Genomic DNA, 25,193 nt, shown 5'->3' on the forward strand with positions numbered 1-25,193 from the left:
TGAAATGAAACATCTAAATGTGCATACTTTCTTTCTGCAGCTATTCAGCGTGGCACAATTTAAGCAAGATAATTAAATATCCCTCTGGTGTTTTCAGGAAGATGAAAAGTAAAATACAAACCAGAGTGAGGCAGGGGAGGTACAGTGAGAACAGACAGAGGGGTGTCTTGTCATTTCCCACTGTTGTGTTTGGCAGACAGAGAGTCCAGTGCTGACAACCTAATTCTCCCAGCAGAGTGAACAACGCAGCCATACTGAGGCCACATATGGCAGCCATTTTCTTGCCAGATTTTTCTTTAGGCTGCTCATCACTTACCTTGTGTTAACACATTTGTCTAAAAAGCCTACTGTACGGAAGGTTTGTTCAGTTAGTTTGTATTTTTTTGTTTGTTAGATTTGATAGGGTTCACTACTGTCATGATGTATGTAATGTAGTTCGGTAGATTTCCGTAGAGTTATAAAAAATATAAAATATATAATATAAAAATGGTCTGCTAGCATTATAATAACAAAATCAGCAGTGGCAGTCAGTTACATTTTAAAGAGATATTCAAACAAATATAATATTATGGCTGCTCTCTGTGAGTAAGATGAAAATATGGATATCAATCTAATATCTTCCTAAATAAACCTGCCAACACCTTTTGAAGTGGAACTATTTGCCTAATGTATGTTTTTTAATCAATGAACAAACAGGAATTTGTGGTTTTAGGGGAAACGCTGTCACTGTGTCTTTATGAACAACAGGTCATCAATCCAACGTACTTATGTGCAGTCTCTGCACCAGCGCTGCTATTTCTGGTTAGTGAGCACAGGCTTTAGTATAGGTCTCTTTATAGTTAAGTGTACTATGTGTAAAGGATGCAAAGGCAGACTTTTGGTATTGTCCTGGCCAGCTGTTCAATGCTCCCCCAGTGCACTTAAACATTTGGTGGGATTAGTAGAATGCCATTATCATTTAAAGGTTTGGTATCAAGCATGGACAGTCATTTATGTTAGTGAAGGACGAACAGAATTCAAAATGGCACCAGAAACAGTAAACTTACAAGGAATTTATTTTAATGTTATTATCAATTACTCCAAGAATCTTTTTCTGCAAAACAGAGTTTTCATATCGACGCATATATAACATATATATGCCAATACCGATATATCTGTGAAAGGCAGATATTGGCCAATAATATCGCCTGACCGATATATGTAGTTGGTACCTTACCTTTTTTAATCAAAAAAACATATATTTTCTAGCACATTTTGTTCATATTGTTCATCTCTGTATCTCTGCTGATCTTTCAACCAAGAGAGTTTCATGTCTTTGTAAGCTCCAACTGTCCTCTCAAAAAGTGAATGGGACTTGTCAGGGCTTGACACCAACTGCAGGTGTGCTCTTAAGTTGAATTTTTTTTCAATAATAAAGGAATACAGGGAGATATTTACAAGCAAAACAATATAATTCATTTGAATACAATACAATACTTTTAATTAAACAATTAATCATTTTTTAAAAATTATTTCTGCCTCAATGTTCAAACTGTAAACAGTAATAATTTATATCTTAAACTTGCAGTTCCTACACATTTTTAGTTGTAAATTCAAGCACTTTTCAAGCATTTTCAAAGTGCCTTTCCAAGTTTTTCCAGCATCTTACAGCTGTGGCAAGTTGCATATTACATTTAAAATTATTATTTGACTTCCATCACATCCTACCAGATGTTATTGTTCTGTGAGAAACCTAAATAATGTTTTGAGATAGGAGTACTACAGAAGGGTGACACATTTAAGGAAAATATCCATCCTAAATAACCTGGCGAACTAATATAAAACAAATGCTCAATTAAGAGATTTGTTGGGAAAGTAATGAATTTGTTGTTACAAGCAGTTTAAATTTCAATTTAATCCAAAATGGTTTCTGCCCCTGGACTGACACTGGACACTACTCCACCATCTGCTCACTGCTTGTATCTGGTTTCTTTAATGTCTGACACAAGTTTGGTAAAATGATGTGAAGTGTCTGTAACTCCAAACTCAAAGTACTTTTACCTCTAAACTGTAAACAGCAGAAGGACTTTGGTACATTTATTTGGTGTAAACTTCTTCTGTTGTCACATTAATTGCAGCTCACAGTGAAACGCTTCATGTACTTCTGAACAGAAACTCTCTGTCCTGCAGTGTTTTAACTTTAGCTCTGCTGTAAGCTATTCGCTCTGTTAGTTAACCAGTGGCTAGCAGCTAATGCAGCTAACTACTTGTCCCCCTGCTGATTTCAGTACATAACTTTGGGCTGAGCCTCTCTCTCGCCTGTTTCTAATGTATTTTCCTTATTTCCAGGATCTGTTTGCACTGGACGTGGAGCCTTACCGATACAGTGGTGTGAACATGACGGGCTTCAGGATCCTCAACACGGAGAACAGCCAGGTGGCCTCCATCATCGAGAAGTGGTCCATGGAGCGACTTCAGGCTCCACCCAAACCTGACTCTGGTCTACTGGACGGCTTCATGACCGTAAGTCTCATGGACGAAACGAATGAATAAAATATTTGTAAATGAATCCCTCTATCCATCCTTTAATCAATCTGCTGCAGTCACAAACTCTTGGAATCAATGAAAACTTTGTCAGAGATGGGTTTTTATGATATGGCATTTATCCGCTCACTTGAGGTTGTGTCTCATTGTTCATTTAAGTATATTTAGGGATTCATATACTGGTTCCATCCATTTGCTCCAGTGATACTTGCTTGTCGTTCTGGACTAAGGATATGATATAATACATTGTTGCCGTTTAGTCCTGGTCCTTTGTGTTCATGCCAACTTATCACAAATGAACCCAGTGTTGTAAACTGTAAACTGAATTGGTGCAGACATCATCAAGTGCTTCATGCACAGCGGTAGAGATAACAATTAATGACTTCAGTGAGAAACAAGACAGAAACGAGGTGCCTTACTTTACAGTAACTTACCATTAATGTCAACTGGATGCAGCTGCATCACATTCAGACTCTTTTACAGCTGTTCAGCAAGAGACACTTTCATCGTACTGGTAGATGTCCATCGGACATGCGAATAAAGCCCGTGTGTAATGGCTCACACACTGCTGGTTTTCTTATCTTTATACGCTGTATCTTTGCTGGAACCACTTACATCTCAGACATGTGAAACTTACTTGTGGATTTTTATAAATGCTTTTATTTCTAAACAATAGGGCTCAGCAATATTTCCTTTTCAATAATATTGCAATATTTTTAGGCTATATTATGATTAGGTTAGGCATTACGCGAGTTACGCATGTTGGTCTAGAGTTTAATCTGCATACGGACTGCTAATGGCTTCACTAAAGCAGTCTGAGGTAAAAAGTGAAGAGTGCTAAAAGAAGCTCATTGTGGGAACATTCCCTCCAGAAAGACAACAAAGTCAAATGTAAGTTAAAATGTGTGATGCCACTCTTTAGTTGAGGAGTACTGTAGAAATGTGCAGTACCATATTAAGAACAAGCACCCTGCTGCCATGTCCGAGGATGGCTCGCAGCCAAAGATCATATCGCTTCTAGCTGGGGGTACAAAGTAGGGTTGGGCAATGACTGCAGAATTGGCAAATGACGATGTCCACAATGATACATTGTGATGGACGATGACATTGTGGTTTGGGGGTGGTGGGTCGTTATATCCGGATTAATGACATCCAAAATCTAAGACGACATACAGTGTAGTCTCTTATCACAATAACATCATATATATATATATATATATATATATATATATATATATATATATATATATATATAAATATATATATACATATATATATATATATACATATATATATATATATATATATATATATATATATACATATATATATATATATACATATATATATATATATATATATATATATATATATATATGTAAAATATACTGTATATGTGTATACAGTATATTTTACAGCCAGTTGCCATACGTTTATTGATGATGCATTATATTTTTTCCTGAAATGTCTTCAACTAAGTAAATAAGTAAAAAAAAACAATCTTGTTTCTGTCAATTACCTGAAAAATATGTGAAGCAGGAGGAGGTTTTTCCTTCTACTATTCAGGAAATACTGTGTCAACCCATCAATCATGAATGAGCTACAAACTAGTGTTCAATATATTTTTGAAGCCCAAACAAGTCAGTAAAACCCAATAAGGCTGGAAATGTGGCTGCTGATGCACAGACTACTATAGATGCTCTGCCTCTGAAACACTTTGAATTGGCACTGACACCATAACAGAGATGTGAAGGCAGCCAAGTCACATCCAGTGGACATTAGGTGTAAACATGCAGGAGAAAGAACATAGAATTGGAGTGTAAAAGGATGGAGAGCCTTGTGTATTGTTGAATGTGAGTGCTCTCTGAGCCAGTGCAGATTTAGAGGTTTGTAGAAGTGTGTCTGTTCTCTGAGATGGACGAATGAAAAATATGTTCAGAGATGCTTCAAGAAATGCTGGCAGTGTCAGTGGGTCAGAACTCCGCTGATACAGAACTGTAAAGCTAACTGAAACTTACCGCAATGGACCAATCTACCAAAAAGATTGTGAATTTCCGAGTTCTACTCCACTTTAACTCTGCCGGATTTTACAGCCATAAAGTCACTGAAGATATAAAGCATTGTTCTGGACATAATAGACTTGTTAGGGTGGATGTATGGTGGGTTCTCTTACAGTAACATCCCAGTCATCCTGAGGGAGTCAGATGGAAAACCTTAGTGCCATGAGTTGAGAGCCTCGGGTGTGATAAGAAGACTCTCTGTCACTGTGATCTGAAACTTCTCTGATCAGAGCACACTGCCTGCAATAACCGTTCCTCCACACTGCTTTCATACCACTCTTATCTGGGAACCCTGCCAAAAAAAGTCAACCCACCAGAGACAAGGAATGGGAAGGAAAATAGAGTAATGGAGGAGAGAAGAGCAATGAGATGAAGGGGGTGAATGAAAAAGAGAAGAAGAAGAAGACAGAGAGTGGGTGAAAGGAAGGCAGAAGTGAAATCAGAGTCCTTGTGTTATATTCCCAGAGTGACTGTTGAGGTGTTAAACGTGAGGCCGATGGAGCCGCTTGGTCTGATTCCAGTTGGAAAGCACTGGCGGCTGCAGCGGCAACATGTTGACTGCTGATTGAAAACAGCGGCTTACCTCTGGAGAACAGATTCCCCCCTTCTTTTCACCTAAAAGAGCGAGATCTTGCTGAGTCATGTTTCTGGATTGATATTGGGGAGTGGGTGTTACTCAGTTTAAGCCCCTTTTGTTGGATTTGTGGCTCAATCAATACTGTTACCCACTTGAGACCTGAAATGGACTGTGTGTGTAATAACTGTACCTTTTCAGAGCACAAAAAGCTCAGAGTGCCTTTATAGCCACTAGATTCCAGCAGACGCTGCTACATGGAGTCCGAGAGTCAATTTGATGTCTTAAGTCCACGTAAAGACGGACAAACTTGAAAATCAAAGATCTTTCTCACCATCTTTGTGTTTATATTCATCTCTTTTACTCTCCTGCAGAGATCACCAGGCGAGCAGATCTGGGTGGTTATTTTTAGATCAATGACAGGCGAAGATTTATGTGTGTGAGGAGTGTGCTGTGACCCTGCTCATCAGTGAATTAATGGCATATGAGTTTGAAGGTGGGGATTGATTAATTAGACAAATGGCAATCAGTCAGCAGCTAATGCATATTGACATGGTGAAAGGTTCCGTAAACGTTTGATTAACGGCTTCATTTGTGTGCAGTATTTACGGTTTTGTGTGCTTAAGTAGTGAACTGCTGATGTGCTGTAACTTATGGACTTGCAGATCATGACAGATTGCACTGAGCGAACAGTTCAGAGACTTCACTTTCCCTCACTGCTTCTCCTCTCATCACCATTGTTTCACATTTACTGCTTGGGATGGCAGTTTGAACAGTATGGCTTATTGCAGAGTAATAATAGGATGTGTGGAGCCAACGTTGCTGTAATGTTTAAAGCTATTTACTCCTGTCAAAATGTATTGTTGGCAGCTGGCAAAAACCTACAGTAAAATCCTATGCAATCAAACATTTTATCAATCTTGACATGGACAAGACCGCTCACATTAGCTGGTCACATTAGCATTTTTTTCTCAGAAATCTAATACATAAACGGTAATTTCAACAGAGTTATTTCTTTGGATACTGTTTTGCCTGTTGTGTAAAATCTCCCCAGTTACGCTGCAGAGTGAGTTTTTTCATTCCGTCTCTCTGGGATTTCCTGCGGATGGAGACTCTAGCTGTGTTGCTTCACTTGCTGTTTTGTGTATGTGTATGTTGTGCATTTTCACCTGCTGGCTTCCGCCTTCACGAGCCCATCGCCTGCCTTCCTCTGCCTGGTATTGTAACTCTTGTTCTTCTGTGCTGCAAGTGTGTTTGGACTAAGTGCACGGCGCACACAGCTAATATCCTGCCCAATTCTGTCTGCCATATCAGCAAATCCACCAGACACTTTGTTAAGAGACATTTCAGTAATCTTCAGTACATCTCACCTTGCTCTGATCCTGCTGAGTCTGATCAATAAAATCCACAATCAACTATTCCTGGTTTCCTGTGTACTGCATTTGGGTCCTAACTCTTCACATTACATACTGGTAATTATAGTGCACCAGGTATTTAATAAGCAGTGATTTTGGATACGGCCTATATCACCAAAAATTTCTATGCCAGTCAATTTGCGAGAATATGATACAGATGAATTTTGCTGTCACTCTCTGTGACCAGGCATTGGTGAGATAAGCGGCTTATGTATCTGTGGATTTTGTTATTTAAGATGTCTTGATTTTTTACTTGCTAGTTGCTGACTTTATACTTTAAGAGCACAGCTTTTGCTGGGTAGTCAGTAGTGGCAGCAGTGGTATTGTTCAGTGTGTAGCGATGTGAAGTATCTGATCTTGATGATGCAATTAAACTGAACCCAACAGTGCCCCTGAATCTATAAAATATCCTCCTAGTCACCACTGCTGAACTTTTGAAACTGTACACTGCTAACTTTAAGAACATCACTGATTTGGAACTTAAGGATGTGGTGTTGCTCTTGGGCACAATAACATAACATGCAGTTCAGTAAAAAATCCATAGGTGCTATCTTTGAAGGTTTTTAAATGTCTGGTGGCATGTTTTTTTCTTTTTGTTTTATCAAAGTTTTATTGCGCTGTAGTGTTGGGCGATCGGACGAATATGTCATCTATCAGCAATTGGCACAACCCATTGCCGGTTGGTTTGTTGAAGCTGATATTTTGGTTTATTTATTTTATTTTGCTAAATAAATGATGCACCTCCTTGAAAATTTCACTCAATAAATAATTAAACTGTAAGCGCCAAAAATAGGAACGGGCAAAATCTGTGCTTTTCTAACTGTGATTAGAAAGGAGTCGAGGAGGAGCAGAGCTGACCTGAACAAAGAAATGCTGGCAGACCACCTGGGGAGCAAGGCTCTGTGTACAAGTTTCCTGAGCAAGTTTCCGAGCAGAGCAGCTCCGCCACTTGCGCTGAAGAGTTGGGAATAAATGTAACCTTTACGCGAGTTAGGTTACAAAAACTGTTAGAAAAAAGTGACATGCAGCATTTTGTATCAATATTTTTCCGGCACAAATCCACTTCATCCCTGTGTGCTAAGGGGAAATTTGTAAGATACGGCCAGAAATTTTTCTTGGCCATCTGGATTCAAGTTTCTCTCTTTTACCAAACTAGGACAAGTTTAACTACCTCGTTAACTCATTGTAAAACACACTTAATCCAAACTTAACATAGGCAAAATAAAATTCACCAACACAGTCTTTGTTTGTCTTTCCACAATCACCTCTGGTTTGGTCGAAATAAATCTTCAATTCACAGAGCAAGATGTAAAAAAATTTCCGGCTCTACACGCCCTCTTCACCCACTGCTCTTGCCCAACTCTCTCACTCTCCTCTGCTGTGTCCTTTTGTCCATGGCGTCACAGTCCTGGTTAGAGCTGCAGTATATCACCTCCTTACTGTATCCCCTGTCTTCAAATGGGCATCTGTCGGTCTCAGAGGCTGTGTTCAGTCCCAGTCTGGTTACCAAGCGTTAGGGGGCGATGTCTGCCGAATTGGCATATGACAATGTCTACAGTGAAACATTGTAATGGACGATGACATTGTTGTTTATGAATTTGAGACAGTGTTCTCCTCAGTGTTGTCTTAAGGCAGCAGTTGTGTATTAGCGCACCACTGTAGCCGCCGCTGTTTCCCACCGTTGCTCTGACATGAATCTCCAACTGTCTCACTCTGCAGAGGAAACTATCTCCTGTTACCAACAACATACATCACCGTGCTAGGTTTAAAAGTGCCCTCGTGTCCACACCACATGTCCGTAACTTAGCTTTGATCAGCCTCATATGCATAGAACAACTTTGGACAACTAGCCAAGGAAGCTAGGCTAAGAAAACTGTGTAAAAACAGCATGATTGAGAGAAACAGCAGCCGCGGGAAAAGAAACACTGCTGCCACGGATTGAACCAAGTGTCGCCTCACTGAGCTGGTTTAATAAGAAAATAATAAACGGGACATGGAGACATAATGTTAGTGCACTGAGCAGCAACATACTTCTTTTCATTTCCTCTCCCCACATATCACAAACAACAACAACTCTTGCCCTACAGCAACTGTGAGGGGACACGCCACCTGATTGTGCTCTCTGGTGGGGAGCCTTTTAAATCACAATGTTACGATGGTCAGGGATAAGTAGTCGATGGCTGTCAGCCCAACCCTACCAAGCAAGTCCCGTTGCCCGCAGTAACTCCCCCCGCCCTATAAGCTGACATCCGTCAGCTAATATAATATATATATAAACCAGCCGACTTCCGCCAGCTAATATAATATATAGAAACCAGCTGACGGAAGTCAGCTAATATAATATATATAAACCAGCCGACTTCCGCCAGCTAATATAATATATAGAAACCAGCTGACGGAAGTCAGCTAATATAATATATATAAACCAGCCGACTTCCGCCAGCTAATATAATATATAGAAACCAGCTGACGGAAGTCAGCTAAGAGGGCCACTTGGCTACACCGCTAACTGAGCTACTTGCTCACGGCAGCTAGTCGCTACAACTGAAGAGCAACAGTAAAAATGCCTCTGACAGTATCATTCTGGAGCTACCTTCGAATTCTGGCTTCTTCTAACAAATTACACCTTCAATAACTAAGATTATAGTAATCCAGTTCAAACTGAGCCAACATCCTTTGCGTTGGTAAACACTGTTCTGCTGAGCATTAAAGTTAATTCCTGACCTTGGACAAGATAATTTCTAAATCATGGCCCACTGACTAGCTTTTCACAGCGATTCTCAACCACACCCCACAGTCCTGACAACCATGATATGTCTGTGATGGGGACGGCCTTCCATTCCGAAACACCTCCATTGCGACACCCCTCCATTCCAAAACACCCCCACTCCGAAACACCGCTGTTCCGAATCCGACTTTCAAGTTCCAATTACTTCCAAATAGGGTTAGGGTTAGGGTCAGGGGTTCCCCAATAGCCTTTTCGGAATAGCAGGGTCTTTAGAAAAAATGGGAAACCACGCCATTACGAAGAATGTAAGTCTATTTTCGGAACAGCGGGGTTTTGGAAAAGCGGGGTGTAACCGTCTGTTATACAAACTTGATCGCAAAATCAAACAGTGAAGTGTTTGTTCATAGTTTTTCATGACATCTTCAAAGATGTCTGATGACATTGTTTCACTCTCACCTACCTCACCTGCCCGATCAGGTAGTCTGTTCACACCGAGCTGCAGTATTTCCCACTGCAGTCCCAAACTGCATCCTGTAGCACTGCATGAAGTCATGAAGATGATTGAATAAATCAATGAACTTTGGTTTTCTTTTCTCCACCGCATGTCCGTGCGTGACAAACCAGGTAAACTAATTCTGTGCATCATTCCTTTATGCTGCCTTCAATTAAACTGGCGGCGGAGAATCCCTGCCCTGAGTCATGGCTTAACATGCGCGACAAGAGTGACCTTACAAGCTCCACGCTCTCATTACCATAATGTCTCTCCTTGTTAATTGCTTAAGCTGCTGTCTGATTCATTGTGTGCCCTGCAAAATTGAAACAGGTTAAAAAAAACACTCAGGCATGACTGTAATTTCTGCATTTATCTCTTTGTCATAAATTAGAACGCAGAGACGTTAACTTTTAGCCTCGTCCGAGCAAACTGGCTGACCCTTAAGTCATCAAGGTCATCTCTTTGTTTGTTGCAGCTCCAAAACAGAAGTTGGTATTCAGAGCCACAGCATCACCGATGAATCATTTCTATTCCCATATTACCATAAATATGCTATACCTGTGGGTACATTTAAATGGGGCAGTGATGGAAAGCTATTTCCTTTCTGACAGATATCATTTAAAATCTGATCCAAACAGAGTTATAAAAAATGTCACAGAAATCAGACGTATTCCAGGATTCATATTATCTGAGCATCACTCAAACAGACATATGGTGGACACCGGGAAAGGATAGGATGAGTCAGATGAGAAATATGTTATTAAATAGCAGGGAGCGCTGCTGAAGGCTTAGCAGCCAAAAATGTGGTAGCACTTTACAATTATTATGTGGCTGCCAATAAATCTACTTACATTCTCTTATATGTACACCACGTATTTTATATCTATGAATTCATTTTTATCGAGCATTTAAGACCATTTAGAGCGTAAATACTGTAGATCGGCTCATAAATGCATTATAATAATAATCCTCTCCAATGTGGTCTCTATTTACTGTCTGGCAGGAAAAGAGATGTCTGTTTTTGTAGTAATGGTCAAATTTTATTTTTTTTTTGTTTGTCTTTTAACTATCATACATTTCCTGTATCAAATAATATGAATATGATAGTTTAACAAAACAATATTATCACAACATTCACTTATTTTTCTTGTTTTGTTTTGTTTTTTTATCTGGGAGCTTGTAGCCATAACATGAAGTCCCAATCTACAACTAGACTTTGTTCAGCCATCTTTGAGATTGTTAAGTTATGACTTAAGCATGGCATTTCATTCAAGTGATATTAATAAAACAATCCTTTATAACTAAAACCTTTCCATGGCAACTGAGCAAATTCCATCTGCTGATGAAGGCTTTGAGATGTGGCTGAAAGTGGCAGTGAAAAATACATATGTGTGTGTATATGTGTATATATATATTTTATATATATATACATATATACAGTAGGCGATTTGAGGGGGGATGTGGGGGGATGCCGTCCTCCTTGTTAGCAAAATTACCAAAAAGCATCCCCCTTGTTAACCTGCCATCACTCTCCATCCCCTAGTAGTAGAAAGTGTGTTACAAATCACAAGCGGCCGCGATCAGCTCCGGCTCACAGTGGAGTCAAGCCGAGCACGGCTGCTTTCAGTTCCGGCTGCCTGGTCGATTTTTGACGGAAGCCGCAACAAGCTGCACAGAGCAGATCGCGCCGGCAGGAAGTCAGAGACACAGGAACGGCATACAGCATCCGGTCAATTTTCAAAATAAAACACCCTGTGCAGACTCCCGACTGTATAAAAACAGTCGGGAGTCTGGCAGGCCAAAGGCTCCACTTCTGAAACGTTCCCGCTGGGTTCTCTTTATACATTCATGGTATGACGTCGTGCGGAGGGCGGAACAAAACCTGGAGCAGACGCGACGTCATAGAGCAGCTTCCGCTAATATCGGCCAACCGATAAATCAGTCAGGCTCTACTATTTTGCACAATGTTCATTTTGTGTCCTTCAAGGAATTTAGATGGTAAAAAATTCCGAGGGGTCATGTAACTTAAAATGACCCTGCTTGTAGTGAATTGGGAGAAACATGAGAAAACCCTGCCTGAATAAACTCAGTCTGCTGCCTACATTTTAAAGGTGTATTTACTCATTACTTTAATACAGTTATAAAAAGACAGCTGTTGCAGGGAGAGAAGGAAGATAACTGGATCAAATGGAATTGTAGAATTAAAAAATGTCAGTTATGGTTAAGGCGTCCTGCAACAATGTCCTTTGGGAGGTGTACATAGGTGTGTCAGGGCAAATCACCTACTGTATATATATGACAGAGCTTCTGTTTTTTATAATTTCAGTGTCCCACAGAGTCCATTGTAGAAAGATAGTACAATAACAAATGCAAATACAGAATATTTCACACTCTGTATTGAATGAACACTTTACAGTGTCCAGCAATATACTTTACTGAACCCGAGTAGTCTAACCATATAATGTTAAATGCCGTACAGCAGTGCAGCAAGTGCAGGTTGTACTTAGGTACTGGAATGGAATTAATACTAAAATTAGCGGTATGTTATGTCATAATCCAGTTAAGAGAAGCATAAAAGAAGACATAACTCATCTCTGTAATTTAACAGTGCTTCATTTTAATTTGAAACTAATATTTACAAACTGATTAAAACAAAAAACGTTATGTGTTATTTTACAGTCTGTCACTGTGTTTTCAGTTTCTCTTGTGGAATGAACTGGTTTTGTTTCCGGCAGATAAATTGTTAAAGAAGAATTTATTTACTGTGTGTGTGTGTGTGTGTGTGTGTGTGTGTGTGTGTGTGTGTGTGTGTGCGTGGTGGTGGTGTAGACTTGGCAGAGAAAGAGATGAGTGGACTGGAATAGGACGAGGCTGGTGGAGGGATTGAGAGATGGGTTTTTCGTCTCTATCTTGCCTTTTCCTGTTCCAACTTGTCACTCATTCTGTCTCACTGGAGACTTCCTGGAGAGGCAGAACAGGCTGGGGAACATGGCCTGGACTGGTTTAAGGGTGGAGTGAGTCAGAGGGGTTGCAGGTTGGTTTGGAGGGGATGACTTTGTGGGTGCTGACCTCAGACCTGTCAAAGCACCCAGGCAGGTTCACAGTGCAGGAAGATGCCTGTGTGGCTGTTTGATACCCTGAACATGATCCACTCTCTGGCCTCACTGTTTTCCTTTGTGTTTCATTGTGAAATATGCCCTGATGAGGCTGGTGCTGTGGCTTTGAAATGCTTCCAAAGCCTTTGTCTGGGGTTCAAGCTGTTTGAAGGAGTTGTCATTAGGGGGAGACTAATATTTGGTTATTCCACATTTTGGCTGCGACCCCACACTCTGCACTGGGATGATGCCGTTGGACTGTGCCCTTCTCCGCCTCTTAGATGGGGCTTCTCTCAGCTTAGTTTATTCCATCTGCTTCTCTGTGTGCATCAAGCCATCTCCCTGCCTCTCCCTTTCTGGCTCACAGACTTGGATCTGGCTTTGGTATTGTCCAAATGCTGCAGAAGGAATTTGGCTGTGACATGTTTCTGGGACATTATTCCGGCAGCTGGCGTTATATGCGCAGAGACTGGCGGTGCTTGGCAGCGCTGGTGAGGACAAGGAGCAGTGACTCTGGTACCACAGAGTTCGCCCAGAGGGCCACTTAGTGTCTGCTGGGTTACTGCGAGCCCAGAGGACTGTGGGAGACAGTCGCCCTCTACAACGCTGACTTGAGGGGTTGAAGCTTGTAGTTTTGCCATCTGAAAGACTGTCATCTGAGGGATTGTGAACCTTTTCACCAGGAGAGAACAATATGTAATCTTTTTTAAAATGTTTGTTTTATTTCTTTAAGAAACAATCTAGTTGAACTGCTCACAACCAGTAAGATTTGGGAACCAGTACCTCAAATACAATTTTACCTTCTTTTCCAATTGAGTTGTCCTGTTAAAATTACAGTTTGTTTCAGTACTGTGGTGAGCCACTGGCACATAGTGGCTTATTGCCAGCAAGTCTTGCTCTGCCACTCCATCCTCTGGAAACAGTGCTGGGCTCTGCAGCCATTTTGGTGTTGTGGCCATTTAGTATTTATATGGATAACCACATATGCTGAAGCATCTAAACTGTAGTTTTTAAACACATTGTGTCCGAGCAAAACCAATGTAACCATTATTCTTACATGGTGAATGTTAAGAGCATTGCAAAATGTAAGCAAAATATCAACTCTTAAAAATTAGCCTCACCTTTTACAACATGTCCTCATCCCTAAAGTTCGAAATAGGTTTATTGCCAAAAATTCTGAAAAACACATATATGACTGTTAGAGAGTACCAATAGCAGCTGTACTGGACCTTCATCATACCCGGCCTTTGTCACCAACGTTTGTTGTATTGTTGTGAAAAAGATACAATTTGGTTATGTTTAGGAACCAAAAGTAATTGGTTAGGTTTAGGAAAAGATCATGGTTTGGAATACAATAAGTTCTTTACTTACCTAACTTAAGTTATATACACACCATCTTACATGAGTGCCTTATATACGCATAAGTTAAAATATGAACAGTGTTCTCCTGGGTGGAAGTCTTGTTTTTGACTCATCAATCCACCCCCTATGCAGACCTTGTTTCTCATAATCATGAGTTGTAGTAAGCTGCTTGCAAAGGTGATGACATTTGTATTTGTACTTTAGCTGTGCACATCACTAAACAAATGAAGCAGTAATCCAGTGTTACTAGAAAACCTCAAATTGATGCAACATAGCAAGTCATTTCCTTTATATTCTTTTTGAAAGTGTAACGAAACACGCTTAACCCTTCCCAAAGTGTCATTATCTTTATGATAAATGCATGCTGTTCATTTATAGAATTATATTTACATTTCAGTCAAGATCATATTGTTGTCAAATAAAACATCATGCATACAGAGAAGATGTGTATGCAGTGGTACATAGAGTGGACTCATTTTTTATTAGAATATATCTTAAGGGTATAGGTGTATATCATTTTTGTAGTGTACTGAAAACTAAAGTCAACTGTAGGTACAAATCAGGAAGCAAAATGTAAGAACAATAATTGGGTTTGCAATAATATGCTATTATGTAACAGTACAACTTCACTGTTGGCAAACATTTAATGACTGTTACACATTCACCAACTTGGGCTACAGGCTATCTCAAGGTTTGTGCTTTATTTAAACAGTGGTTTTAAAGCAACAAGCACTTATTACCACAATTATCTGCAAAAACATGTATTCAGATAATATGATGTTTTCTTTCATGTCTGCAGTTTGTACAGCAGCATGACAGGGTTTCAGGAGTGGGCTGCAGATTCAAACAGGGCTTCAGCTCAGCTTGTTTTTGGCAGGTCTGCAGGAGTGGCTGCTCTGCCTTTTCATCCATGTTGTCAGTCTTAAAAGAAATATGAGGTAACATTTTAATTCTGCGCTTTGGAGTATTGGATACAATATTATTGTTAGGGTCACTGAATTAATTTGATTGTGAAAAAAAGCATGAGGAGGAAAAGTTACGCTTGCATAAGTACACAAGCCAATGAGAAGCAGTTGGGAGTACTTTTCTTGTTCATGTTGAGAGACAGTTGTTGGGGGTGGAATTCAGAGGTGATGTTGTTGTGACTCTCACTGCTATATACAGTTTATATTTGGTTAGGCCTGGGCAATAAAACTATAGCAGTGTATTGGAAATAGACACGTCATTGATAGCAATAAGAAAATAGTTCATAATGTTTGATAGTTTCACATGTAGACATTAAATGCAAACCGATGGAAAGCACATAACGTGTACGCCCGGCTAATAAACAACCTGTCATATCCCTTGATAATGGAGCATTCTCTGGGTGACACATGGACAGCCAATCATTTAATAGACAAATCCCAAGCATGCTCCCTCCCTGGCTCTTTTAAACAGCCTATTAAATCTGTAGGTTCCATGAGTGACACACAAACAGCCAATCATTTAAGAGGTGTTCTGTTCGATTGCATCATCGCCATGTGACTGACAACAACAGAAGAGTGTGGAGGCGCTATTATGGATCCCAAGAGTGCCTCCGGACTCGTTAGGCAGAGCGTTATCTATCTATCTAATCTATCTATATATCTATCTATCTATCTATATGTATATATATATATATATATATATATATATAAATATATATAAATATATATGTATACATACATATATATGTAATGCTACAAATAATGGTGAATTTCTAATTGGATTAATTTGTTAAGTATTTTTTTGATTAATTATGAAAATGTGAAAAAGTGTGAAAAATAAAAATTCTATTTAAAACAAAGAAAAAACAGACAAAAACAGATAATCGTCAAAGAAGAAGCTGGATCTGGTGAATTTTTGGCATTTTGGTTTGACAAAACATCAGTTATTGATGAATGATTTATTTTTCCTTGGTAGCAGCCCATTCAGTTGTAATTTGAATAGACATGAGAACGCTACATCAGAAGATACAGTACTCCCTATAGTGTATTGTCCAGGTTATTTTCCCTCAAAAAATTAGGTCAATAGGAATATTTTAAATGTTTTTTTTTATCCAGGTTTTGTTTCCAGTTGTATGTTGAGCTGAGAGCATGGGCATGAGAATAGTGTTGGCTGTATATTTGATTTGACACCTGATTCATTAACTATTCTTGGAGGAAGGATCCAGGATGCTGTTTTGTATGGGGTTTGTAGTAGTTAAGAACTGTGTTGAATGGGTATAAGATGCCATTCCAGTAAAGAAACTAATGCAGTGCCATATTGGCTGCCCCCCTACATGCTAGAGAATTATTTGGTCTGTACGTAAACTGAGATTAAAACAATTAAAAAACAAATACATAGAGTTGTGGCTTAATGCCTCTCTATCACACACACTGACACAGCATACAATGGTGCTGTTCTGCAGGCAAATGTTGCCATTTTTTACCTCACTACTATAACACAAGTGTATGTTTGTATCTTAATAATAATGTTTGTATCTCAACAACAATAATAATAATAATAAGAATAATAAGAATAATAAGAATAAGAAGAAGAAGAAATACACTAAAGACATAAAGAAATGAAAAATAACAATAAATACCATCTGTTAAGAAAAAGCCATATAATTAAAGGGAGAAAATGTGATCTCAAGGCCAGTGGACTCGTCTTTAAACTTCTCCTTGAGAGTGGCCATGGGAGTGACATTCCATCTGGTCTGTAATGAGCTGGTTTCAAGTCTTTCATTGCCATGAGCCATCATTAGATCTGTTACCCATGGTGCAATGTTCCTGAAAGTGTGCAGTGTTAGTCTAACCAAGCTACATGCAGTGGCTCAGAGGTTATTGACTCACAGTGGTGGGGAGGGAGGAGGAATAGTGGTGATGGTGGTGTGTCATGATTGTTAGCCAGAGAAATACATTTGAGAAATATGTACAGTCCACATATTGACAGAGAGTTTTGGTGCCAGCTAGATGCACACTAGATGGACTAACCTCCAGTCTGCTAGTCACAACCTCTGAGAGCCTTGGAAACTGATGAATGGCTGCTGTGCTACGTAGCACTATGTTTACACTTGCTTTAGGTCAGTGCTGGCAGCTTATCAATTGCCTCTATACACTACAGTATATTGTTTCAGATTCCAGCGCACTCACCATATTAAAGCCTACAGCTAATTCTAAACTCATCTCATCGCACCGTGCCAACATCCTGATCCCACCCAGGCTGAGAAAGTTTCTACCAAGTAGTGCTCAGAGGCTCCTTAGAGCAGATTCCTTTCTCTGCTCATTATCTGCTTGCTGGGAAAAACTCATCAGATTCACTTGAGTGTTAAGACTATTAGTCCTCTTGACAGTATGTCTTAGTCATGGGACAGTGGATTCTGCTTCTAAAGCAATATGGCACAGCTCCCCTTATAGTCATGTCTACAGTCCATTCACGGCCTTGGCATTAGTATGCTTGACAGAGTAGGAGTGTTTTTAATTAGCAAAGCTTCGCTTAAAGACTTAAAACTCATTTGTGTTGTTTTGAGCGAGATCAAATACAACACTCTGGGTGTTTTTCTTCTGGCAGTGTATACTCTCACAGCAGACAGAGACAGGCAGGTTTGATAGCCATATAATTGCACAAACCATGATCAAATGGAATGTGGCATAGCAGTGTAGCACATACTCAGCACAACCTTACAGTTTATTGAGTGCTGCAGCTGGAGACATTATGGATTCAGTTCTGTGTTATTGTGTAAAAGTTAAATATGAAGAGCATTTGTAGATCTTCCCTGTGATTAGCACACTGAGGAGAACTGAAAGCATAAAAGGATCTGAGATTATACTGGCACTAGACAGCTTTTTTGCTTTAACGTATCATCATGAAGTAAAGGTTGATTGAACAATCTAATGCTTATAGAATAATGACACTATTGGCATTAATTTGGTTCTCTATAAACCTTGGTTTCACCTTCCACTATTTGTCTGCCATCAGGCACATAATATGTCGCTAAAATCAAGGCTGACTGGCGATCCAGTCAGACTGGCCGCCTGGCACCATCTCTATCTATTTCCCTTCTCCATTAGAGACTAAATAAACAAAAAAAACTAGGGGTGTAATGATCCATCTATCTAGATTGATATGCCGATTCAATGATCAACGATTCAATGTTGAGCGATGCGAAGGTTTTTCTGAAACTGAGGAAAAAGTCATGAACAATGTCTGGCATTAGTAAGATGACCTTTTATTTGCCTCTACCTTGTTCACTTGTCAGGCTCTTTAAAGTCACTATCTACAGCATTGACAACAGAAATTAGGCTGTTCGGTTTCCTGGCTAAGGACATGTGATGTAAAGAATAGGCGGTGTTGATACAGCTGTCAGTTTATTTATCAGAAGCCACAGTAAAGTTCATTTGGTACCTTGATGCACTTAATAACATAGCCGACATTGAGTCATCAGTACTCACAAAAGCTCATTATTACTCAAGTTATAGTGCATTGTCAGGAGACAGATCAAACAGTGTGCATGAGTCAGACTCAGACCTAAAGATGTGCAGGCATACTTTAACACAAAGGAAGCTCAAACCCAAGGCCCCAGGGCTGCCGCCTTCTTACCTTAAAATCAAAAGGACTTCAAGCAGTCAAGGTATTCTGGCGGCTTGTTCCCTTTTTAAACTATTCATCCCTTTACTGTGAGGGACTCTTATCAAATGGTTCCCTGACAGGTTTATTGAAGCTGTTTAAGCAGATAAATAGCTGTTTCCTCAGTCTGTGGTCTTAGGGACTGTAGCTGGGCATTCTGTCTGCTGGGAACACAATAAACAAGGTCACAGCAATGTATTAACACTGGATAGAGCTGTTAATATTGTCTGTCATCACCACTTCTAATTCTCAGTATTTATCCAGCCAAGTATGTCACTTCAGTTTGTTGAATAATATACTGCCTGGTATATGTCTTGAGCTATTTAGCGATGCAGCCATCCCTGCTGTGGTAAAGTCAAACTAAAATGCAGGTTTACAGATGGTGAAAGCATGGAGAGTTGGATATGTGGTATGTAAAAGTGGATTTTTGCCAGTCTTAAAATCAAAGCCTGAGATTTGCTATCACATCAATGAAAAGGTTAGTGTAGCCAGTATTAGTTATCAGATGTAACTTGTAGGGACGATACTAAAACCTCACAGAACGATATCACCATAAATAATCCACGATACGATATTTATCACAATATTAAAAAACAAAGAAAAAGATGACCTGAACAGTGTCCTTTAATAATATATCTCATGTGTACAGCATTTGTTATTAATATACAATTTGTTTTTACTTTTGATTTGAGGTCCTTCTGCTTTCCTTCTATAGTAAAATAAAGTAGCTGGCCACAACCTACACATGACTTGACTATGTACAAGATAAAGACAACACAGCAGCCAGCAGCCAGTAGCAGTCCATCCCTCCCTCTGGTTGTACAGTAGGACTACCAGGGCACCCAGGGGAGTGTGACACGGGAGAACAGCCGAGAACACACACTCAGCTGCAGGTCCCACAGATCTCCCTCCCTCTTATTGTCCAGTGATGACACCAGGTCAGATGATAAGTGTTGATCTATCTGGATTGGCTGCCTATAGGTTCAACTCATAGTGTTATTTTTAGTATTAAACTGTACAGAAGTGTGAGGTTTGTGACAGGTGAGGCTTCGTATGGCTGTGTTCATTAAGTTTTGGTTTTTGATTCCCTTCTTTGCATTCTCACTGCTGCCAATTTGTCAGATTAGATTGGGAACTATTCAGATCTCATTTAAAAAAAATAATGTGATAAGGAATTGGACACGGTAATGATAATATGCTAGAGTGAATCTGCTGCATGATTATATACACATAATTTATGCATATTTAAATCAGAATGTGAATAAATAGCAGTCCAAAGGTCCAAAGCTCCTCTGCCAGTGGTGTAAACACTAACATTCCCCCGAGCTCCCAGTCCAAACCACTAGCTGCACGGCTAACAGAACTAACTAGCTAAGGGTAGCTACAGTTTGCAACAGTTAGTGGTGATATGCTGCCCCCAGTTGGTAGGTGGCCAATACTTACATTTTGCACCATTAAAGACTACAAATTTTTACATTTAAAGGTGTAATTTGTAAAAAAAGGCCAGAATTCAAAGGTAGCTCCAATAATTGGGGCAGCATATCACCAAAGTAAATGACAACTATACTTGGCTGAAGTTGTGAGTTGTGAGTTAATTTTGTTTATTCATTACACTAAAAGCTGACATTTATCTCCCAGCTGAAACTATGGGGGGCTTATTAGGCTTATTAGACTAGGGCTGTGCCTAGCTGTTTAGCATGCTAACTTCAGTAGACATCTCTCAACACAGTACATACCACTGTTTCCCACATGCAGACTTTACTCTGGTGGTCCACCCAGGTATATTAACGGCCACCCAGGTATATTTGGCGACCCATTTAAGCATTTTATACTTTAATTTTCCAAATCCTTTCGAGAGAACGACGCCATCTGCAGTCGATTAGCTATGTGACAATCTGCCCTTTTTTTTCCTTACTACAAGATGAAATTTCAGCTATTGCCTTCCCTTTCACTGCCAGGATGAAACGATTTTCTTTGTGGATGTCATATGATCCATGTTTTTCTGTAGTCTGGGAAATGAAATCACTAGCTAAAGTAGAAATAGATGAGGCAGGTTGAGGGAAATTGTGCCCCACCAAAAAATTACAACTGCCACACTAAAAACAAGGTAACCTCTGTCGTTCATTATTACATGTAACATTATCAGAGAATAAAAAAGTTGTTTTTCCTCTTTAAGAGTAAAGCACATGGACAGAGTCAGTATTATTTTCTTCCACTCTTCATAAAGCAAAGGGAGAGTATGGAGGGTCATGAAGCTCCTCTGAAAGAATAAATGGTCCTCTGGTTGAATCACAAACTCATTCTGGCGCTTTGTGCAAGAGAAAGTGTCGACTTAACGGCCATCTGCTTAATTCAACACTGTGTTAAAAAAAAAACACAAAAAAACAATCACAAATCGGGAATGTTTTTAAATCAGCTCACCCTCATTTAAAGCCATAACACTTGATGACTTTCTTCATGAGTTAAGCCATTAACTGAGGCTGTAAATGGATGAATTAATCTGGTCAGGGAGATAGAGATGGAGGAATGTGTCTGCTTCGCAGCGGAGGCGGAATTGATGGAAGTGGTGGTGGGATGTTTTGTAAGTTTGAGGGTTCTCTCTGGTCATCTTGTCAAATTGCTAATGGAGATGTCCTAATGAGAGACGCTCTGAGCGTTTTGCAGAAAGAGGCAATGTGAGGGCACATGGGCTGACATTGCAGACCCAAATGGCCAATTGTGAACATGAGGCGGAAAACTGCCCACGGTATTTGAAATAACCTGAGGGCCAGCAGGGGACATGATGATGAGGACATAGTGGAAGGATGGCTGAGAGAGAAAAGGAAAAAAAAGAAACTATCTAAAGTAGACAGGCGGAGAAAAACTGCAAAGAGAGGGTAGTGTGAAATTTGGGTGTGCAGAGTTTGGGGGGAATTTGGACAAGACAAAACACAGAAGTAAAGAGACGCAGGAGGGAGAGACAGCAGCGAATGAAATAGCAGAGCGCAGCAGAGTGAGAGCAGCAATGACATTAAATCTGTGGCTGAAAACAGATGATTTCCCATTTAACACTCCATTGAGTTCTCCGTTATCCTGGGTCCTGCCTGGCACTGTGACGGCGCCACTGCTTTCCTTCTGTTTCACAATAACAACCCCTCAAACCATCCACCCTCCACACACACACCAACGCATACACACCATCCTCTACACACCCCTCCCATTGTTCACCTACTGTACTGCTCAATATCCCCACCATAGAGGCTTCCATGACATTATTAGACAGTCTGCAGGATACCGGGCGGGGGGTCGAAATGGGGTTTGGGGGTGGGGGTGGATAGTGTCCAAATAACAACAATCTACCACCTACGCCTCTCTTTGTAGCTCCAGTAATGGACCACAATGGACTCAATGGGAGGCATTGTCAACAGATGTTTTTTTGGTGGAAATGATCAGGCAGCAAAGTGATGAGGATGTTCTCACTTTTATTGACAGAATCAAACACAAACAGCATCAGAGCGACAGAGAAGTGAGAAGAAATTGTTGTTGTTTCTTCAGCCTCAAACTCTTATATTCTTATATTCACAGATATTCTTAAAGGGACAGTTCCTTTAATCAAAGATACATATTTTTCTCTTACCTCTACTGCTATAAATCCATCTGGATTGTATTGGTGTGAGTTTTCCTGATAGAGTGTTTCTATCTGTTGTAGAGATGTTTGCCTTCTGTCCAATGTAATGAAGGTAGATGACACTCAGTTTGTGAGGCTCAAACACACTAAAGCTAATGTGTTAACTTTAATTAAACAAGTAACATTTATCAGTTTGCACTGGACTTAAATATCTCAACAAATACTGGATGGATTGGTAGGGCATTTTGTACAGACATTCATGTTCTCCAGAGGATGAATGCTACCAACTCCCCTCCAGTGCTACCAGCAACATTTTTTTCAGTTATCCAGACCTATGTTTTATAAATCAGTAATAATTGTATTTATTTAAAATTCTCATGCATTTTTATTTAATGGCTGAGCAGTATTTGTGTATCTCTTAATTTTCTGATTTTAAGAAAAGTATTTTCATAATGCAAGAGGTTTAAGGACATTAATAATGTGACAGGGCTGAAATCCAAAAGCAGCTAAAAACCCGAGGGAGTGGGTGTGTGGGATGAGGAAGAGAAAGATATGGAGGAAGGCAACAGGCCAGACGGAGAGATGGTAGGAGATGGTTGGGCGCTGACACCAATTCTGGGTGTCGGTAATGAGACACAGTGGCAGTCTTGGCCTGCTTTAGGAGTGTTTGCCAAACAAAAAGTGTTAACTCAATTAAAGGCCAGATTTCCCCCAGGAAGAATGGAAAAGTGAAATTATCCCTGCTTGTTAAACCTGCCACTTAATTTCACTCAAATTATTACTTATGATCCCAAGGACCCCTAGGCTAATTGTTTCTCTCTGTGCCTTCCCCTCCCTCCTTCTGCCTTCTGCTTAGATTGCGGTGACAGAAAGAAGCTGTTCCATCAGCTCTTGTAAATGGCTTCATCAGGGAGAAGCTGGGAGCTCCCTCTGCTTTGGATACTGTTGCTGTAGTCATCTGAGCAGCATTATGTCCCTTTGTTAAATGAATTCTGGAAATCACATTACATCTTGAGGATACAAAATGATTTTCATAGTGCACACAATATGTGGCACAAGCATTTTGGACACTGCACTTTCTTTTGTTGAGATCACATTAAAAGATTAGCTAAAGCTTAGACCATTGGCAAGATCTCGATGATGTTCTGTGTCTATGTGTAAGTGTCTACGCACCTCCAGAAGAAGGAGGGTACATAATGTTTTTTTCTTTTTTTGTTTCTCCATTTCCTTTGTCTTCATCACCTGAGTTGAGTAGGTTCTCTACTGTTCATATCGGGCTGCACGAAGGTGGTGGACTGCTCACATGACAGACAACGAGCGATCATTCAGCTGAGCTCTAATTAAAAGGCTCTTTAATTACATGCGGAGGAAGTGGATATCGGTTAGTTTGATGAAACGCAGCTTTGACACTGAAAGAAAGTCTCATCCTGATGAAATGCCGCTCTGACGCTGAAAGAAAGGGCCGTCCTGAATGTCACCCTCAGCTACGCCTTCTCAATAAATCACCATTTCAAGGACTGCAAATGAAAAATCGGGGTGGTCAGATTTTCACAAGATTGCGCAGTCACACATCAGTTTATCCACCTTCACTAATATCTCCCTTTATTTGTCCCTTTTCTCACACATGTATGCTAACTGCCCTTCTGTGAGAACAGTAATTTAACACACTAGTACATAGGCATACACAAAAACACAAGTGATCTGACCTAGATCACTGGAACACATGCCTCCATACGCCTGCAGAAAATTTGTAGAGCAGTATTTTCCGTCCATGCTCCCTCGGCAGAGTCTTCAATCTTCCTACCCCAAGGATATCTTAAGCAGAGGATTAGCTTTTCCAATTTGTGAATTGAAATTTGCATCATTGTTTCTATTTAATCAGGCGCTTGTTTCAAACTGACAACAACAAAAGAATGCTTGAGGAGAAGAGAGTGGGACATTCTCACTGCGTGCTTTACAAAAAAATTGATTAAAAATATAGTAGCATATCACTAGCTGTAGTAATCTGGCAAGAGAGAATGAGTGAAATCTCCACTGAATTAAGGAATAATTAAGAAAATAATCTATTAGGCACTGCTAATGAATTTAAGGAGTGAAGGATCCATTCCTCTGAGGTGAAGAGACCCAAGAAGACATAATATAGTAGCAGGAATTTACAACACTGCCTCACAGCTGGATCGCAGGGCTGCTGGGGCTGTAACTCTGCTCTAATATGCTCTGTTAGTGCCACTTGTTATTGTGTATTATTGTACTGCTGAGGTTTGTGGTGTTTTATGGTCCCTTGTACATTACTTTTCCATAGCTCGAACTATTAAATGCTTTGTGTGTAGGGAATATTTTAGTTTTTTTATTGTTTCATAACCCACCCAGACAACCTCTCAGTTCAAGAACCAAGCATTCCCTTCACTGTAAAGAAAATGCCATTAACACAAACATGATTTTTAGAGACAAGGTTGATAATAAAACTTAGATTTTCTTCAGACCCTATTAACAATTTTTTAACAAAAATAATATGAGTTGTAAACATATTAAATCATTTATAATAATCTATTCTGATCATACATTTTTAAATTTGCTTTCTATTTTGTATATTTGCTCACTTTTGTGCTACAGTTACATAAATTCATTCCTTTAAGTGAAAAATAATTTCTTAAAGGAAATTCAATTCCTTGTAAAGGGGAATGATCCTAACCCTGACATATTTTAG

The 25,193-nt window shown here is 39.8% G+C and overlaps 1 protein-coding gene across 3 annotated transcripts in view; it reads left to right on the forward strand.

Annotated features, from left to right (window-relative positions):
• grik2 (glutamate receptor, ionotropic, kainate 2) overlaps positions 1-25,193 on the forward strand; it is a 301,017-nt gene that overhangs the window by 126,586 nt on the left and 149,238 nt on the right. For all 3 annotated transcript variants that reach the window (XM_073486919.1, XM_073486920.1, XM_073486921.1), the window contains exon 6: positions 2,329-2,502. In XM_073486919.1, the coding sequence (XP_073343020.1) occupies positions 2,329-2,502 (174 nt within the window). The remainder of the gene's footprint in view (positions 1-2,328; positions 2,503-25,193) is intronic.

The sequence above is a fragment of the Pagrus major genome, chromosome 18, assembly GCF_040436345.1.
Source record: "Pagrus major chromosome 18, Pma_NU_1.0".
In the NCBI taxonomy this organism is placed as follows: domain Eukaryota; kingdom Metazoa; phylum Chordata; class Actinopteri; order Spariformes; family Sparidae; genus Pagrus; species Pagrus major.